The sequence below is a fragment of the Cenococcum geophilum genome (assembly GCF_001692895.1).
Source record: "Cenococcum geophilum 1.58 unplaced genomic scaffold K441scaffold_11, whole genome shotgun sequence".
Lineage (NCBI taxonomy): Eukaryota > Fungi > Ascomycota > Dothideomycetes > Gloniales > Gloniaceae > Cenococcum > Cenococcum geophilum.
The window spans coordinates 2,260,347-2,280,258 of record NW_027137569.1 but is presented as its reverse complement, the minus strand read 5'-3'; the positions used below and the strand labels follow the sequence as shown (position 1 = coordinate 2,280,258).

Below are 19,912 nucleotides of genomic sequence, written 5' to 3'. Positions count from 1 at the left end.
TATTAACCTAAGGAACCCCTTATTACTCCACCTATGTCATAGTGCTGCAATAAAGTAGACTGAATAACTACGTTATGGTATAAAGAGGGGAAGAAGGTGGAAAGGGGGTATTGTATATAAATAGTAGGGCCGGCCGCTAAGTCGCTAGTGGTGGGNCAGCTAATAGTAGGGAATAGTACGAGACAGTATGAAATAGTATACGTTAGGTTAGTGCCGTGACAGTACTCCTCCCCTAGACGGTTTAGTCCCCAAACCAAATAGATAACTTAAAAATAGGTAGTATATAGGGTTGCCTATTTTCTATTATAAAGATATTAGTTCCGCTTACCGCCCTTAACCGAGCTAATGGCGATTTTCTATACCGGGCATGGAAAATCCTAATTGGTTAGTTTAGTGAGTAAGGTCAGCAGAACTCTACACCGCCACCTAAATCGGTCCGTGTGGCGTTTCTTAGCGAGAATTTGGCCAATTAGACAACTTTAACCGCTGGTTGAAGTTCTATGACATCTTAACTACTACAAATTTTAATGCGGTGGTCGGCCGCGACCTTAGCGTAACTTTTCCTTATCTTATACCTAGTCTAGGGGTCCTGGCTTCTTAGGGTGTTGCTTATAGAAGCGCTATACAGCTTATTCGCAACCCTTTAGGTCTTCCTCTAGCTACCAGGTTATATTCTTGTAATATTTCCATTTAATCTTATAAGTTAGGCCCTGGGGGTCTTTGTTGTGTATATTAAGGATTTTCTTAAACTCCTATTTGTCTTCTATATTGCCGTTATTATCTCTCTCTACTACTCGTCCTTGTATATTACGGTGCTTTATAGTATTAATATTTGCTTAGCTAGGGATCTCTTTAGTAGCCTAGAGGCGGACCTTAGATGTATAAAAGGATTTGTTTACTCGGATATAGTCTAGAAGGTCTACTATAACTGCCCCTTGGTATACTGTAAGTACGGGGTATAGGCCGTCCTATTTGTCATCCTATTTCTTCTTAGGTCTATTTATCTTTATATTTTCTAAGCTAACTATAACTATATTACCTTTGTAGAATAACGCGCTCTTATCCCTACGGGTATTAGCATTATTTTTATAGCGTTGCTATAAAATCCGGGCTAGGGCCTTAAGCTGTGTTAATATCCGCTTAAAGCGGTTGGCTATAAAGTTTGCGTAGAAGAACTCCTTCTTTGCTTATACTAATAGTATTAGTAGGCAGGGGCTAGCAGGCTTAATTCCGAGGCGAGGGTTAAAGCCATAGTTTGCAAAAAACGGGGAGATGCCTGTACTCTTATTGACTTAGTTATTCGTAGCAAACTTGGCGAGCGGTAGGTAGTTAACCTAGTTGTCCTATATAAAGCTAACAAAAGCATAAAAGTATTTATTTACGGCGGCGTTAATAATTTTAGTTTAGCCGTCTGTTTTTGGGTGCTAGGCTAAACTTAGTTATAAGGTTGTCTTAAGGCGTTTACTTAGTCGTCGCCAGAAGTCGCTAATAAATTATGTGCCGTAATTAGAAATAATTATACTTGGTGCACCGTAGAGCTTATATACGTTGTTAATAAAGCCATTAACTAACTCCTCTGTTAAGAGTCCTGTTACTAGAACAAGGTATTATATTTTAGTTAGGCGGTCCATAATGACAAGGATATATTTATATGCCTTGCCGTAGCGTTAGCATACTAGCAGCGTTGTGATATAGTTAATTAAGATATCGGTTTATGGGCGGGTGGGTAATTTTAGTAGCTTTAGGAAACCAGGCGGGGTAAAATAGGGGGTCTTAGTGCAAAAGTATAGGGTATAGTCTTTAACGAAGGTAGCTATAAACTAGGAGATTCCTAGCTACTAGTATATTTGGTTTAAGAGGTTAAGAGTTTTAACCTGGCCGGGGTGATTAATAGGGCCGCTATTATAAGAGCGATGGGTAACTTCTAGGTGGAGGTCTAGGGTATTAGGGATAAAGAGACGTTAGCGGAAGTAGATCTGTCTATTAATAATACTATATTCTAACTTATCGTAATAGAGTAATTTCCTAATTTTCTTTGGCTAATGGCGAGCTTTCTAATTACGCAGGGCTGCCACTATATCTCTTATAAGTTTGTTCTCCTAGTATCTTAGCTAGATTAACTCGTCTAGTGACTTTTCGGCTATTTTGGGGTCTAGAGCGGCTATAAACTCCGCGTCGTTAGAGTTATAAAACTCGTGTAGTAATTCTTCTAAAATCATAGGGTTAACTTTCTAGGGCGGTATAACGACTTGGGCTTAGTGGCGGAGGTGTTTGTTATTAGCATCCTTAGGCCTTATTCCTAGTAGCCGGCTTAGGGCGTTAGGGAGCGTGGCTTTGCTATTAGGTCTATATATAATTACAAAATTAAACTATAAAAGGAACTCTACCTACTAGACTTGGCGCTAGTTTAGCTACTTAGTAGTTATAAATGTCTATAAGTTCTTATAGTCGGTAATAATTTTAAACGGCTCCTTAGTCCCTTATAGCTTAGGACGCTATTCCTCTAAAGCCTTAATAATAGCTAGGAGTTCTTTATCGTAGATCTTATAGTTATATTTTAGCGCGGAGTGCTTTACAGAGAAGAATGCGACCGGTCTTAATTTTCCATCATTATTATACTAGGAAAGGACTTTGCCGGAAGCCCAATTTAATGCGTTTGTCTCTACCACTGTTTTCTTTATGTAGTTATAGTATGCTAGTACTGGTACTAAAGTAAAGGCTCCCTTAAGGGCCTTAAACGATTTGGCTTGTTCTAGTCCCTATAGCCATCCGATATCCTTCTTTAGAAGTTTTATTATAGGTATAGTAATAGTAGAGTAGCCTTAGATAAATCGTTAGTAGAAGTTTGCAAAGCTAAGAAATTATTATAGTTCTTTAATTAATATCGGGTCCTTCTATTCCTATAAGGCCTATATCTTCTTAGGGTCCATAGTTATGCTATTAGTTAAGATAATTAAGCCGAGATATTTTGTTTTAGTAGAGTAAAACTTAGACTTATTAATATTAATTTGAAGTCTAGCATTGCCGAGTCTTTGGATAACTTTATTTATATACTTAGTGTGCTCGGCGTATATTTTAAAAAAGATAAGGACGTTGTTAAGATAGGCAGTGCAGTAGTTGTTAAGGGCGTTATATAGAATATAGTTAATATAGTTTTAGAACGTAGCGGGTGCGTTATAGAGGCTAAATAGTATAACTAGTATCTTATAGAGTCCGAACCGGGTAATAAATGCTGTAAGCTATTTATAGCCCTCCGCAATCCGGATCCGGTTAAACGCAGCAATTATATTAAGTTTAGTAAAGTACTTGGCGCTATAAAGTACGTTAAGTATCTCGCGGATTAGTAGTAGTAGGTATTAATTCTTAATAGTGACTGTGTTTAGGCCTTAGTAGTCGTGGCAGATTTATATACTGCTGCTAGGCTTAGTAGCGAGGAGGAGTGGTATAGTAGCTAGTGAGGTTAATTCGCGGATAAAACCCTTATCTAGTATCTTATTAATCCACTTCTTTATACACCTAAGTTTAGCAGGTAAAAGTGGTTTATTTTTATAGTATAGGGCCTAGTTTCCAGGGGTAATCTTAATTTTATAGTCCTATGGTTAGTAAGGGGGCAGCTTATCTACGTTTTTAGGGAAAAAGTGCTTAATATATTTACTAAACTCCTTTAGTAGGCGTTGTAGAATATCTTCGCGGGTTAATCCTGGTTTACCTTTTAGGAATTTTTTAATATTAGTGTCAACTATCTTCCGACGTAAAAGCTCGGGTTTAGTTTTTAGATTTGTCTTAAGGAAGTTATAGAAATAGGGGGGGAGCGCTTTATAGGCTTCCTTTATTATATAGTCGCCTTCCACTAGTTAGCGGAAAGACCTTTCTAATAGGTTTGGTACTTCTATTAGGCCTATAGGCAGCTTTTTAAGCAGCTATTGGTGCTTATCTTATTTAACTAGTTCTACTAGCTCCGCCATATAAATCCTTATTACCTTTACGTCTTTTTGTTTATAGAACTGGGTAAAATTAATAGTATAGGTGTATTTAATATCGTCTAGGTTAGGGCGTATCTAGCTCTTTGGTGCTATAGCTAGGCTAGCACAGCTTAGTTGGCTTAGGGGGGCGGAAATAAGGCGGCGGCCCTATACGGTACGCGCGGGAGATAGGTATAAGGTTGGGCGTTATAGTGGCGCGGTTTCTATTATCTGGGTCTTAGTAGTTCTATAGCCAGTCCTTACTATAACGCGAGCTGTAGTATGCGTATATAGCATATGGCTTAGTTCTAGGTATCGGGCTAAGCAGCTGGGGTTTAAATGGTGCCTGGGTTGGGGTTAGTTTCTTAGTAGTGGCGGCGCAAAGCGGACCTTCTTCCTTAGTCTTGGTAGGGCTAGCTGGCCCGTTATTTTGGTCTTAAGTACTAGGTTAGTCTAGTCTTCTACTATCTTGTTTCTTTATAGCTATACAGGCTCCCCTTTATTAGGAACATCTTCTACTATTAGGGCTTTATATATAGTCCTAGGCACTAGGCTTAGTAGTGCTAAGTATCTATATAGGGCGTCCCTGCTAACGTTAGCTATTTTTTACAGGAGGTAGTGCCTAGAGTAGTAGTCTAAGTTAAAGCGGATCTTAAGTTTCCTAAAGCTGGGACGGGGCTTATGCTTTTAAAGCCAGGGCATACTTAGGATAATTGGGGTAGTAGGCGAGAGTTTAGTAATAAAAAAGAGTATAGCTTTAGTATGGAGGCCGATTGATATTTAGGCGGTAAAGTAGTCCATAATAAGCGAAGTTAGGATATTGTCTATAAGGCGTAGTGGCCTAGGTGCTAGCAGCTTCTTAGTTATAACGTTATACTTTCTTATAATAGACTCTATATTGGTAAATGTTATTATAGTACTACCGGAGTCCATTAGGCTTACTATATTAATATAAACTTAGGGGTATAGGTTATATAATAAGGAGAGTTGGGTTTAAATAAGGATTAATTTCTTATTACTATTTGCTAATCTAAGATTAAGTAGCAGTTTACTAATAGAAAGGACTGATTGATCTAGTAATAGGGACCTAATCTTCTCGTTTTCCTCCTTATATGGTTTAAACCCTTAAGCGCAACTTAGTTTAAGGGTTTACCTTTTAATAACTGGGGTACGGGGCTGTCTTAGTAGGGCGGTCTAGTGTCTATCTAGCTGGCGGTGTCTATCTCTGTTTTAGTTGGGGTATAGAAAGACAATACCTTGCTAATAATATAGCCGTGTTTGTATTCGCTAACGTGAAGTTACTAATATTGGGCGTTGTTAACGGGTTGGGCTCCTATATAGGGTATAGTTTAGAGTAACTAAGCCGTAGGATTAAAGGGGGGGGGTTATCCGCCGCGGCTATAATAGGCTCCGCGGTCGCCGCGTCTATAATAGACTCTACGGTTGCTATATCCGCGGTTATTTATTTATATTATTTAATGGGGTGGCATTAGGACTAGGTTTACTATCTTAGTAGGGTTATAGGCATCCTTCTAGTAGCTAGGCAGGCTATAGGTAAGGCACAGTCTATTATTAACGCGGCGCTTACGCTCCGTGTTTGAGATTTTATTAAGGTCTATAGGTTCTCTAGTTACTGCTAGGGTTAAGGTTAATATAGGGGCAGGGGCTTAGGTAGGTAGGCGGTGGTTAGCGTTCTTCTTAAGGTTGGCTTGGTGTATATAGTTCGCGAGGTTTTTAGCGAATATATCTATCTACTTACTCTAATTTGTATAGTTGCTGTTGTTAATTTTATAAGCTAGTCTAAGTACCAGCTCTTCCATCTTTGGAGAGATAAACTTTTAGAGTAGGTCTACCTTCTATTTATTTGTCTTCTTAGCGCGGACCATTAACTTATTAAGCTCTCCCTTCTAGGACTAGTAATTACGCTCGCCTTAGGGGAAATGGTTAAGCTTATTTTTTATAACCTAGGTTATATTAAGGACCTTATAATAGGTAGTAAGGTCTTTAAGTATATCTTCCTTAGTAGGCCATTTCCACGCAGATATATTGTTTGGGTTTTTATATATAAGCTCTAGGCCCTACTTAATAAACTTATAGGCCTTATCCTCTAGTATATCTAAGATGTAAAGGATCTAGGACTAAACTATATTAAAGTAGTCCTAGTCCCGGTTAAAGACTTCCTTAATCTTAATATGCTAGGTTTTAAAATTAGCTTATTATTCTAGCGGGGTACCTTTTCCGCTAAATATTGGCGGGNCTTTAGATCTCCGTTTTTTCTGCTAGGTTACTACTATTATTATAGGGGTTAATTATTTTAGAACGGTAATAGTCTCTACCTAAGAGTTGATAGTTCCTATTTAGGAAGTAATAAGGGCACTAAGGTTTTCGTTAGCTTTTTTATTGGCGGTATTTATATTATATATGCACTATAGTCCTACTTTAATATTATTAAGGAACTTATTGGTATAGTTAATAAGGGTAAGGTAAGCTTTACTAGGCTTAAAAGTCTTGGGGTACGGTGGGGAGCGGCGGATTGTCCACGCGATATTAGGGTATGTCTCTATAAATAGGTCTACGAAAACATCGCGGGGGTTCTAGGTTTTGGCCATTTCGGCGTTGTTAGTATTGCCTATTTAGGCGCTGGGTAAAAACTAAGGATTGTTCTAGGACTGTGCTGGGGACGTGTCGGTTTTAGCAGAGGCGCGTATAGGTCGCGATTGCTTTAGGGCGAAGGTTAATTGGCTAGGGTACGGGGAATCAGTGATCGCGATGGGGCGCAAATTAAAGATACTATAAACTGTCACAGTGCTGCAATAAAGTAGATTAAATAACTACGTTGTGGTATAAAGAGGGGAAGAAGGTGGAAAGGGGGTATTGTATATAAATAGTAGGGCCGGCCGCCAAGTCGCTAGTGGTGGGCCAGCTAACAGTAGGGAACAGTACGAGATAGTATGAAACAGTATGCGTTAGGTCAGTGCCGTGACAACCTATAACTAACTGCTACTATATAAGTGCCCTAGCCTTCTACTGTATAGTATATAAGAAAGGCTAAACCGTTACTATAGCTTTCTAATTATAACTATATAAGCTTAATAAAGAATAAGATTACGTCCTCTATAGTAATAGGATAGATATAGTCAACCTTTTAGAAAATAACGCCCCTACGGAACTCTACGGACTTTTACCTTTAAACTTTAAGAAGTTTATAAAGCTTAAAAAAGGACTTACTAATAAAGAACTTCGTAAGCTCCTCCCTAAGAGGTACTATAACTTTACCGATATATGCTTATAAAAGAGCGTAGATATACTCCCCCTATATTAACCTAATAACTATACCATTAATATTAAATAAGGAAAAATGCTACCTTATAAGAGACCCTACTTAATATTAAAAGATAAGCTTCTAGTTATAAAAAAGTATATTAATAAGCACCTTAATAAAGGATTTATTTATCCCAGTATGTTATTAGTAGCCGCCCCTATTCTTCTTACTAAGAAGCTAGGAGGAGGTATTCAATTCTATGTTAACTATAGAGGACTTAACGCTATTATAATTAAAAACCGATACCTAGTACCGCTTATATATAAGACCCTTAAGCGGCTTAGTTAAGCCAAAATCTATACTAAGCTTAATATTATTGCCGTCTTTAACTATCTTTAAATACGGGAAGGTAATAAATAAAAAACCGCATTTGTATTACGCTTTGGCCAATTTAAATATACCATTATACCCTTTAGCGTATATAACGGCCTAGGCACCTTTTAAAGCTATATTAATAACGCCTTATAGAACTACCTTAACGACTTCTACTCTACGTACCTGGGCGACATACTTATTTATAGTAATAACCCCTTTAAGCATATCGAACACGTTTAAAAGGTCCTATAGCGCCTTAGGGACGCAGGACTTTATATTAATTTAAAAAAATACAAATTCTTAATTATAGAAGTAAAATACCTTAAACTAATTATTACTACTAAAGGTGTCCGTATAGACCCTAAGAAGGTACGTATAATTACTAAATAGTAAGCCCCTAATTGTATTAAGGACGTATAAGCCTTTTTTAATTTCGCTAACTTCTATTAGAAATTTATATACAACTTCTTAGGTATAGTAGCACTACTTATAGCAATAATGCGAACAAAGGGCCTTTCTGTAAAAGGAAGAAAAATGTACCTACGCTTTACCTAGACGCCTAAATACAAGAAGGCGTTCTAAGACCTTAAAAATGCCTTTACTAAAGCACTTGTCCTAGCTTACTTTATACTAGAATAACAACTCTACCTTAAAACCGACTTCTTAGACCACGTTAACGCAGGCGTCCTTTCCTAAATAGGTAATAACGGTCTCCTTTATCTAGTCGCATTCTACTCGTCTAAGCTTATACTATAAGAGTATAACTATAAGATCTATAATAAAGAACTCCTTACAATTATATAAGCGTTTAAAGAATTTTAACTAGAACTCTCCTTAGTAGAGCCTAACTAGCTAACTAAAGTCCTTACGGACTATCGTAACCTTAAGTACTTTATAATTACGAAGTAGCTAAACCAACGCTAAGTATATTAGAATAAGTTCCTCTCTAGTTTTAACTTTAAAATTGTATATAGACTAGGAGTATAAGGTACTAAACCTAATAGCCTAATACGCTACTTATAAGACCTTCCTTAGTCTAAAGATAACCCCTATAATTAGTTCCAATAACAAACAATCCTAAAAGCACGAAATTTAGCCTTAGGTATACTACCTATAATAGAGCTAACTATACCCTAGATTTATATTATAGAACTAGAGTTACCTTCTAAAATTAATAAGCTTATTACTACGGCATATAACGCCTCTGTTAACCTATTACTGCATTAACTTATTACTATAAAGACCGCTAGCGCCCGTATACTACCTACTAACCTTTAAAGCTTAGGCTAGATTAATATAATAGCCTTAGAAGTAAAAGAGAATAGGCTCTATTATAGAGGCCGCCTATTTATCCCTAACTTAGAAAATCTACAACGGTAACTAATCTAAATGGCCTATAACCTCTAATTAAGCAGCTACCTAAGCAAAGGAGGAACCTACGAGCTTCTTAGCTGATACTACTTTTGGCCAAAAATAATAGACTTAGTTAAACGCTTTATAGGCGCCTGCTACAATTGTAAGCGCGTTAAGGCCTTCAATATAAAGTACTAAGGACTACTATACCCTCTACTAGTACCTATACGACGATAGGCAGATATCGCTATAGATTTCATTATTAACCTACTACCCTATAAACGACACAGCTGTACCTATAAGAACATCCTTATAATAATATACCGACTTATAAAAGAGCGCCACTATATCCTAACTAAAGGCGTAGCCGTTAGCGACGTTACTAACGCCTTCCTCCGCGAAGTTTACCGACTACATAGGTTACCTAACTCGATTACGTCTAACCAAGGCATATAATTTAACTCTAATATATAGAGACGAATCTGCTAATGCTTTAGCATCTCCATTAAGATATCTATATCCTTTTATTATAAAACTGCTAGGTAACCAGAAAACGCTAATGCTAGTATAAAAGCGTACCTACGGTAGGTAGTCGCCTATAGTTAAGATAACTGGGTGGATTACCTCCTACTAGGTAAATTTGTAGCGAATAACTATATCTTAACCACTATAGGACTTACCCCGTTCTTCGCGAATAAGGGTTATTACCCCTAATTTGGCATAGAGCTACCAGAACCTATTAATAAGAAACTACTATATAGAAAACGCCTTAAGATGCTATTTACTGACTAGTATATAGACTATATAAAAAATCTACTCAACTACTGCAAGGGAGAAATGGCCTAGGCTTAAGTAAAGCAGGCCTACTTCGCTAACTGTTATAAAACGCCACTACTAGAGATGTGTGTTGGCGACTAGGTATAGCTAGATATACGTAATATCTCTATATAGAGGCCTATAAAGTCACTTAATTATAAGAACCTTAGCCCCTATTTAATTAAACGAGTTATTAATAGGGGAGCTGTATATAAGCTAGAACTCCTACCTACCCTAGCTACCCGTGGGATATAGCCTATATTTTACCCATAGCTACTACACCTCTATTAGCCCAACCCCTTACTAGGGCAGATATAGCCTAAACCCCTATTAGTACTAATCTGAGATAAGAACGAAGATAAGAACTACGAGGAGTAGACCGTTAAATAAATTATTAACTCTAAATACTTTAGTAAAGGTAGAGGACGACGGCTCTACTATAGAGCTATATATATAGGATTTGATATAGATTAGCTAGAATGGCAACTATAGGAAGACTTTAAAAATGCAAAGGATCTAATTAGCAACTTTTACTACGCGAACCCATAGAAACTGGGCCTAAGTAGAGACTTTATACCTAATCCCCTATAGGAGCCCTTATAGAGTTAAACCGTTGTATATTGCTATATAAGGGTAAATTGCCATTAAATTGCCGTTAGATTGCGGTAAAGTGCGATTATATAACCGGAATATTATTAAGATATCTAGGAACTTTAATTGGTGGTTAAAGTTATCTAATTAGTCGGATTCTTAGATGCTAAGCCCTATTATATAATATTATTTTAAGCCTTTAGCGATACCCCCCTTTTTCTTCTTTTTTATACCTTAAGTGTCTCTTCTATATATATATAGTAACCACAGCATTGCTAGAGCTCCGCCTCTATAAGAGGGGGGGTAGTATTACGGAACCCTACCGCAGGGGCCTCTATAGGAGAGCCCCGTGCTCTCGCATACACCTCGCGTACAGCTTATGTCAGCTACGCGTAGGTATATCACCTCCTTACGCCCTCGACCCTTACGATCGATCGCGTAACGTCTTATAGACTCCTCGAATACATACGCTTTGTAGCCACTGCCCCTGTCCCGTGACATGGGGTATATATAATTAAGAGGTTAACGGTAAGAGCCTTGATAGCGCCACTTCTATTAGTATACTTCGCCTACAATATAAGCTAGGTATTAATCTTCTGCTACTGGGCTGCAACCTTAACTTCTATAACGTTAAATTTAACGTCATGAACGCCTGCGTACTAAGTGTTAACTTTAGCCTTAATCGGCTGGAGCTTAATGTGAATACCTTACTCTTAACGATGTAGCTCTCTCTTATAAATAGGAAAGACTTGGAGTTGCTAAAGATTATAAAGCTAAAGGCTTATACTAATAAGAGTCTTAGTAAAAGGCGAATTCTTTAGGTATTAAATTACCACATTATAATTGTAAGTAATAAATATACCGCCGCTTCTCCTCTCTATATTACTAATCTCACTCTTAAAACGCAGATAAGGCGGCGGAATTAGCTTATCCTTATATTTACTGAGTAAGCGTGAGCGAGCCCTTGGGGGTAAGCGAGAGGCTAATGTTAAGCAAGTAATTGGAGGGGCACGAGCCTAAGGAGCACGAGCAACTTCCTAAGAGGGCGTGGCTTGATATTGTGGTGTTAATACTGGCGGCTCTTGTGTCGAATACGGTGACTTATAAGATCTTGACCGAGGCAATTTACTAAGCTGACTTTAGTAGTATATACGCCAACCTTCTGCCTCCTCCTTAGCGGCCTCCGCTGCGGCTTCTGAATCGTTATCTATTTCCTTAAGCTCCTCCAATATAAAACCCGGCTGAACGGTGTTGTATTCGCGTCTTGGCGGCTATTGTATTATATTTAGGATATAGCTTAACGGCAGTAGGGGTCTAGGTAATAAGGAGGGAGGAAGGTAGCTTTATCAAGTTTGTTGAGAAGGAGGACTCTCGCCTATTAATTAAGCTGCTGCGCGTTTTAAAGAAGGATGCATATTAAGGGCAAATTGATGATAGTACAATACGATTTTAGGTGGATATTACGGCTTTGGTAGGTCAGGCAAGTTCTATATAGCTTTAATTCGATTATCCCTGCAACCAGGACGGTCCTTACGTGCAGGCATAGGCGCTCGCTACAGTTACTATGTACAGTTGGTAGCAACCAAGCGAGATTGGATGCGCGTAGCGAATTTGAAATCTCCTAAGCAGGCGAAAGAGCCGCATCACCCCCCACCAAAATTTGTATGCGGGGCAGTACAACGGCTTTTTACCCACCACAACTGCCCATAAAATGGGTCGTCGCCTTCCAGATGAGGTTGTTCATAGAATTCGGATCCGCCTTGAAGCCGGTGAAGAGGCGCCAGCTATTGCGAAGGCGGTAGGGGTGGCTAAGAAGACGATCTACAAGCTGCGGTTAAACCTCGATATTTGGGGCGAGCCTTATGCACCTGTAACCGTTGTTCTTAGTCGGCCGCGAGCTCTTCTACCTTACCAAGAACTGGTGATATATGATATTAATGGTGTTAGGCCTTCTGCTTACTAGTAGTAGAGACTTCTCGACTTTCTCGAAGACCAGCCGACCGCATACCTAGATGAGTTGCAAGACTTCCTCTACGATGAGTTTAATGCTCAAGTCTCTATCGCAACCGTTCATAATATCCTTATAAGAGCTCGTTGGTCGCGGAAGGCAGTAAGAGCTCGGGCAGCGCAAAGAAGTGCACCTCTACGTAACGCCTGGATTGGCATACAAAAGAGCTGGACGGCAGATCAACTGGTCTTCCTCGACGAGTCTGCATCAAACGAAAGGACGGGCAATAGGAAGTACGGCTGGGCACCTATTGGATCTGCTTGTGAGGTATCACGTCCGCTTAAAAGATCAGAAAGGTGGAGCGTTTTACCAGCCCTAGCAGTAAACAGATATCTAAGCCACCTTATAATACAAGGCTCTATTACCTCTGCGATATTTAAAGCTTTTATAGAGGAGCAAGTGCTCCCTCACTGCTCACTATATCCGGGGCCACGCTTAGTCCTTATTCTTAATAACGCATCTATTCACAAGTCAACACGACTTCGAGAGCTCTGCGAGGAGCACGGCGTTTTACTAAGGTTTCTACCACCGTACTCGCCAGATTTTAATCCTATTGAGGCGACGTTTAAGGATATCAAGGCTTGGATCAAAAGGAACCACCGGCTTATGGAGGACTTTGCAAGCTTTGAGGCCTTCCTATAATTTGCAATTAGCCAAGCCTATGGTACGCATGCACGAGAGCACTTCCGGGAGGCAGGGTATGTTGTTACTGAATAGATAGCGGCACAAATAAGGGCACGCGGGTAGGCTTGTGGGTAGGCATGTGGGTAGGCACGTAAGCGGCTATATAAAATGCAACACCAAGCATTATATATATTTTATCTAATTAAGCAAGGACAATAGCCTTATTTTAAGCAATTATAAGAGCTTTTAGGCGCGTTAGTGGTGGTAGAAATTAAAAGAATTGTCCCGCATACAAATTTTGGTTGGGGGTGATGCGGCTCTTTCGCCTGCTTAGCGAGTTACCGATATTATTGAAACGACTGTACAGTGATGTGCATGACCAGCTTCACCCCTCCCCTTTGGCGAGGGCTCCAAATTTTTAAATTCGGCACGCGCATCCAATTTCGCCTGATTGCCACCGACTGTACATAGTAATTGTAGCGAACGGCTGTGGCTACGCGCAAGGACCTTTTTGGTTGCCCTGGAGAATCGCTTTGGTTGACCTGGAGATTCGCAGTTGGCCAGGAGAACCAAATTAAAGATGTACGCTTCCTCTTCTCCCCCTTAACTATGCCTCCGTTATGGCCGCCAAAACGCGAATACAACGCTGTCTCTTCAATTGCCGATGAAATTTGGCAATACCGTACGGGTGGAAACCTTACGATATTTGACAAAGATCACGACACTACGGAGGAAGGCCGGTCGCAAGTCTGCCAGAAGTAAAGTTCTTGCAGCCAAGCATACGGCAATCAGGCGAAATTGGATACCCGAACCGAATCTGCAACTCGCTAAACGGGGGGGGTGAAGCTGGTCGTGCACATCACTGTAGTTGCTTTCTTGAATCTTATTCCCGTTTACGATAGGTGTTTAAAATAAGTGACACCAAGCGTGCCGACTTTGTGGCTCGTTTGATCACACATAGGGAGCTCAAAGTCACGTGATGACTTGAGCATCACCAACCACGCTTAACATTTTCGGTGCTACTCCAGGTCCTATACAGCCACAACCAGCTCAATTGGTGCCTGCCGTCTATATCGGACCTCAAACCTCCTTTCCAATACTCCCAGGCCTCTGTACGTCGCTGCTCGGGTCTCCCCACGCCAAAATGCCGACACCCGAATCGGCCAGCTTCCTTGCAAAGAAGCCCACAGTTCCGCCCACTTTCGACGGCGTCGACTACGACGACAACAAAGCACTTAAGGCTGCCCAAGATGCAATAATTCGCGAGCAGTGGGTCAAGAGCATGATGGCGAGGCTAGTCCGGGAGGAGATGGGCAAGTGCTATTATCGCGAGGGAGTCAACCATTTGGAGAAGTGTGGGCATTTGAGAGGTGAGCCGCAAGACCCTTTCAATTTGGAACCCGAGAATGGGGTATTTTGATAAGGAGTGGTGGCGGGGGACTTTGCTTAATTTGTCGGAAGTTCGAGATTGTGGATAAGCAAAATGAAGGCTGACACGCTTGTTACAGAGCGATACTTCGAACTACTGAAAGAATCGAGGGTTCGCGGTTATCTGTTCGAACAGCAAAACATCATCCCCAAGTCATAGTGGTCGGTTGTCAATTGAATTAGAGGAGAGGCGGAAGGCTCTAGCCAGAGGGAGGAGGAGTGCTGGCGCCGCTGATATCAAACAAAGGAGGAGAAGGTTTGGATACTCTGAGATTCCAGCAGAGCATCTTGTATATATTGGAAAGACGCGAGATTGTCACTTTGCTGTATCATAAATGGAAGGGTGCGGCAAGGAGCATCTAGAGTCCTTTTAGAAAAGACGCAAGGAGAGCTCGTTCAATGATAATAAATGCCCGCAAATACATGTCCTTTTAGAAAAGACGCAAGGAGAGCTCGTTCAATGATAATAAATGCCCGCAAATACATGTCCTTTTAGAAAAGACGCAAGGAGAGCTCGTTCAATGATAATAAATGCCCGCAAATACATGGCTATTAGCGCCTTGATGATCTCAGCACCTATTGAATCTTTGTGTCTTGTCCATAAGAAAAGGCATTGGTCTCCCGCAAGCTTGGAAAGCCAAGCCTCGTGAACAGCATCTTTTGAGGATCCCCCACTAGCGTCACTGCAATCACAACCCTCTCACCATGCCTTTTCCGTTCGCCCTCCCAACAACTTCCAGCGTATCTTTCACCGACTTCTTCAGCAGCAGCACCCACCCATCCCTTCCCCTGTCTGCTACAACCTGCCGCGGCGTTCTTCGCGACGCGCTCAAGAAACACAAGCGCCTCCCCCCACCATCCCAGCCTTCCAACCTTCCCACCGTGCTCGCCGCCCTCAATGAATACATACCGTACCTATTCGCGCTCGACGCGGGCCTCGGCGGCATCAAGATCGCCGGCGAGGAAGTGGACATTGTGCTGGTGAAAGAGCTGGAAGTGGAATGGCGCGCGACTTTATCAGCCTCGGTGCCGGGCCGCGAGCCCGCGCGCGTTAAGCTGAAGAGTCTCGAGAGCGAGCTCTTCTTCGTGCTATCCACGCTCGGATACGTGTACAGCTCGCTGGCGCGCGCTCAGCTGCACACGCTGTACAACGCTACGCTTCCCACCGCCGAGCAGCGCGCCGCTGCCATCGCGTCCGCCATGAAGTACTTCCTCGAGGCGAATGCAATGCATGGCTATCTAGTTGCGAGGGCGGGGCAGTGGGGCGCGCCACCAACTGTGGTGGATATTTCCATTTCAGTGCTGAGTGCGTTGGCTGAGCTCACGATTGCAGAGGCTACGCTCATTACAGTACTTAAAGATGATCCGTACCCGGGCGTCGTGTTAGAAGATAGGAATAAACAGTCGAAAGACTGGATGTTCAAGAGTGCACAAATCCCCAAAGTACGTGCGCATTTGTTTGCAAGGCTGTGTCTTGCGGCTGCAGAGCATGCCACGAAGGCCCAGGCGATGCTAAGCAGCGCAAGTAGAGTAGATGAAAGCTTAGTTAAATATTTAGATGATTTGAGGAGGACGGCGAGAGGCAAGGCGTGCAGGTTCCTGGGCATTGACGCGGAGCTGGCTGGGAAGACTGGCGAAGGCATTGCTTGGCTTAGAGGTGCGAAGAGAGAACTTGGGTTCGCAGCTGTGGGCATTGAGGACGAGAAGAAGAAGGCGTCTGGGTTTGCGAAGCTGAAGAAAGAGTGGGCTGAAAAGAGGGAGGATAGAAGGATTGAGAAAGGAGGCGATTGGGGCGCTGATGCCGGAAAGTTCGAAGAGGGGAGAGTAGTGGAGATGCTAGAGAAAAAATGGGTTAAGATGAATGACACGGTGAGTTTCCCTTCGCTGCCATAGTGTCAGATAATTTATTGTTGGGCACAAAGCTCATTAAGGTACAGATGGGCGTGCAATTGATCCCACCGTCAGAACCCCAGCTGGCTGGAATGCCGTCAGGGAGGGAATATCACACCCCAAAAATGTACATTGCGCCAGCTCTAGATGAAGATGTTATGGCTAGGATGAGGGCGCCTCCTGATCCCAGTGATGCTGCATTTAAAAGCGACGAGGAGGACAGTTGTGATGAAAGCCAGAGCTCTCCCGTCGGAGCATTCCCTGGTACCAAAGGAGAGTATTCAGCCGGGAGCGCTTATTACTGAAGCAAGTTTCCTCGTTGGTGCTCAATCATACCTCGTCTAATATCTTGGGCATTTGGGCTATTATCTCGGGGTTTTTCAAGGTATTACCTGATCGGGTGTCGTATGGAGATAGTGTACGGGATGTATCGGGCCTTTGTGCACGTCATTAAGCTTTTGCGATGGCCTGCAGGTACGGTGGCTCTGATGCATCCACGTTTGTCAACTTGTCACAACATTAGCCTTTCGGGTCGAAGGACCATTCTGAGACGGCTATAGTACAAGTCACGAGAATATGAGGCAGCTGATATCAAGTGTTTTCCCTGCATGACTCATGGTCTAATAGACGGTATACATGTTGAAGACCTGGAGCGGAGAGGCGTTCCCGCTCGGTTTCCGTTACCACAAAGATTTACCCCACACTCCGCTATTGTCTGGGCATTGGAAGGGCTGCAGCGGCTTCCCGCAACCCCATGCCTAGCTCGCATCCGTGCTGTATGCTCATCAGCGAAGAAATTTAGACATGTATCTTGCAAGAGCAGAGAGGCGCTAGGTAGCATGCCTGTCCCTACTCTATTCGACAGGTCCATCCGTGTAATTAGGGCATTGGGGGACTGCAGGACTGGGGGCACCGAGCTCTCTGCAGGGTCCGCACTCTTTTGCCTTGATGGTTGCAACCTTTTCTAACGTTTCGGCCTTATCAATTGGCAACGGCTGGCAATGGCTGACAACGACTGGCAACGACTGGCGAAGATATCCGCGCTATCACCATCTGATTATCGCAATTCGGCATCTACCACGCCCACCAACAGCTCGGGTGCGGGCGACACTTCGGCTGATTCTTCCCACTGGTGCGCCACGCGAGACCCGGCCAGTCTCCAATCGGAATGTCTTTGGGCGTTGCGTCGCAATTCGCGGAGGGCTGTATGGGGCAGATAAGAGCTACTCTGCACGCTGCACGCTACCTAGAAGGTCGACCCTAGCCCCCCAATTACCTGGGAGGTAATCATCCTTCCCATCCTTTCCCCTACCACTAGCTGCCTTTGACCGACGGGATCGCGGCCATGGCCCGCTCGTCAATCCCATCCCTATCTCGCGTGCAGGCTGCAGATACCATTTCCAGACCTCCGAGCTGGAGGAACGGCATGGTGGGACGTCCTTTAGAGCTCACGCCTAGCCTACTTATCAACAACACCTGCCCATGACCGATACGGCTTTTCTGTGTTTCAATTTGTCTTCTGACGTCCACAGTTTCGCTACTATCGAAAAACGCCATGGCTGACACGAATGCCAGTGTCGTCTCCGGCAAGAGGAAGAGTGTCGCTCAAGAGCCCGTGACATCCATCTTACCTGGAGGAGATATACCCTACGATCCTAATCATCAATTCAACGCCGACGAGGAAATTCTAGCCGCTTTGGGTTACAAGTCTGAATTCAAGCGCGAGTTCAGCTTGTTCACCACCTTCTGTGTCAGTTTCGCCGTCTTGGGGCTTCTTCCTAGCTTTGCCAGCACTCTATTTTATGGCATGGGATATGCCGGAACAGCAGGTATGTTAATATCCCATGTCTTTTCATCTGGCAAAGTCCCAAAGGCTAACCTTTCAGGTATGACCTGGGGCTGGCTGGTTGCCATGGTTGGAATCCAGTGCGTTGCCATGAGCATGGCAGAACTCTGCTCATCTATGCCTACTAGCGGCGGTCTCTACTATGCCTCCGCAGTCCTCGCACCTCCAGGATGGGGTCCACTTGCTGCGTGGATCACCGGATGGTCTAACTGGCTAGGGCAAGTTACTGCAGCGCCTTCGGTCGATTATGGAGTTGCCGCGATGATTCTTGCTGCAGCATCAATCCAGAACCCTAACTACATTCCAACAAACTACCAGACTTTCCTCCTTACAGTGTTCATCATGCTTATCCACGGAGNCATGTCCTCGCTGCCTACAAGATGGCTCGCGCAAATCAATTCTGGTGGTTCAACTTTCAACTTCATAGCCCTCATCATCGTCATAATCTTAATTCCTGCTGGAACGGATAGAGAGAGTCGAGGCCTGCCAAAGTTTGCCCCATCCGGCGAGGTCTGGGGCACGATATATCAAGGAACGGATTTCCCGGCCGGAGTTTCGGTTTTGATGAGCTTTATCGGCGTGATCTGGACGATGAGTGGATACGACTCGCCTTTCCATTTAGCGGAGGAGTGCTCAAACGCCAACATTGCTTCGCCCAGGGCAATTGTTCTCACCTCAGCCACTGGCGGCGTTTTCGGCTGGTTCCTGCAGCTTGTGGTTGCGTACACGGTTGTCAGCATCGACGATGTCCTAGATTCTGATCTCGGCCAGCCTTTCGCAGCGTATCTGATGCAATGCATGCCCCAGAAAATCACTCTTGCGGTTCTCGCGCTTACCATCATTGCCGGATTTGCTATGGGTCAAGGTTGTATGATTGCCGCGTCTCGAGTTACATTCGCCTACGCTCGTGATGACTGCTTCCCAATGTCGAAGTACTGGAAGAGAGTCAACAAGCTTACACAGACCCCTGTCAACGCTGTCTGGTTCAATTGCGTTATTGGGATCCTGCTAGTCTTCCTGATCTTTGGTGGCACACTCGCTGTGGGTGCGCTTTTCTCCATTGGCGCCATTGCCGCGTTCGTTGCTTTCACGACGCCCATTTTCATTCGAGTCTTCTTCGTTGGAAACAGATTCCGAGCTGGGCCATGGAATTTGGGCAAGTTCTCTATTCCTATCGGCGTAATCGCGTCTGCTTTCGTCGCTCTCATGGTTCCTATCCTATGCTTGCCCAGCGTTACCGGATCTGATTTGACGTAAGATCTCCCTTTATTCCGTCAGAAAAGTACATCGTATTAACTAATAGCACATAGTCCATCTACAATGAACTGGACGTGCCTCGTGTATGGAGCCCCTATGCTAGGTGCCATGGTTTGGTGGTTCATCTCAGCGCACAAGTGGTTTAAGGGCCCGAAGGTAAACATCGACCACATGATGCTTGGTCGAGGTGAGAACGTTGTTGAAGGCGAGGAAGCTAAGAGCACCGATAGCGGGTCGAGGAAGGTCGCAGAAATGGATGGCTCGAACAAGCCTGGGGAATTGGACTAGGGGCTTTGTAAATATATTTCATATCGTGGGTTGCAGATTTTGTCTGGATACTGAGATACCATGTATGAAATCAATCGTTGTTTCTGTTTGGAATTTCATCCGCAAGTGTTGATATATTTTGACATATTTTATGGTGTTGGAAAGTTATGGCTCCCTTGATTTCGATTATCAAATAGTGGCAAGGGGGGTACTTGGGGTAGAGGGGCGACTTT

At 43.1% G+C, this 19,912-nt stretch overlaps 3 protein-coding genes across 3 annotated transcripts; all 3 read left to right on the top strand.

The window, feature by feature from the left end:
• The first annotated feature begins 13,907 nt into the window (after positions 1 to 13,907).
• K441DRAFT_656420 (uncharacterized protein) lies at positions 13,908 to 14,993 on the top strand. Its single transcript, XM_067648004.1, has 3 exons — positions 13,908 to 14,361; positions 14,500 to 14,834; positions 14,957 to 14,993. Exons 1-2 carry the CDS (start codon positions 14,136 to 14,138, stop codon positions 14,577 to 14,579), a joined length of 306 nt encoding a protein of 101 aa, XP_067506571.1. The 5' UTR covers positions 13,908 to 14,135; the 3' UTR covers positions 14,580 to 14,834; positions 14,957 to 14,993.
• A 127-nt stretch (positions 14,994 to 15,120) lies between these two features.
• K441DRAFT_606718 (pH-response regulator protein-like protein palC) lies at positions 15,121 to 16,917 on the top strand. The gene is made up of 2 exons (XM_067645411.1): positions 15,121 to 16,288; positions 16,357 to 16,917. The coding sequence occupies exons 1-2, from the start codon at positions 15,125 to 15,127 to the stop codon at positions 16,612 to 16,614; spliced, it is 1,422 nt and encodes a 473-aa protein (XP_067506570.1). The 5' UTR covers positions 15,121 to 15,124; the 3' UTR covers positions 16,615 to 16,917.
• Positions 16,918 to 17,587: 670 nt separating this feature from the next.
• Positions 17,588 to 19,780, top strand: K441DRAFT_704200 (amino acid transporter). The gene is made up of 3 exons (XM_067653522.1): positions 17,588 to 18,138; positions 18,196 to 19,408; positions 19,466 to 19,780. The coding sequence occupies exons 1-3, from the start codon at positions 17,865 to 17,867 to the stop codon at positions 19,698 to 19,700; spliced, it is 1,722 nt and encodes a 573-aa protein (XP_067506569.1). The 5' UTR covers positions 17,588 to 17,864; the 3' UTR covers positions 19,701 to 19,780.
• Positions 19,781 to 19,912: the final 132 nt, after the last annotated feature.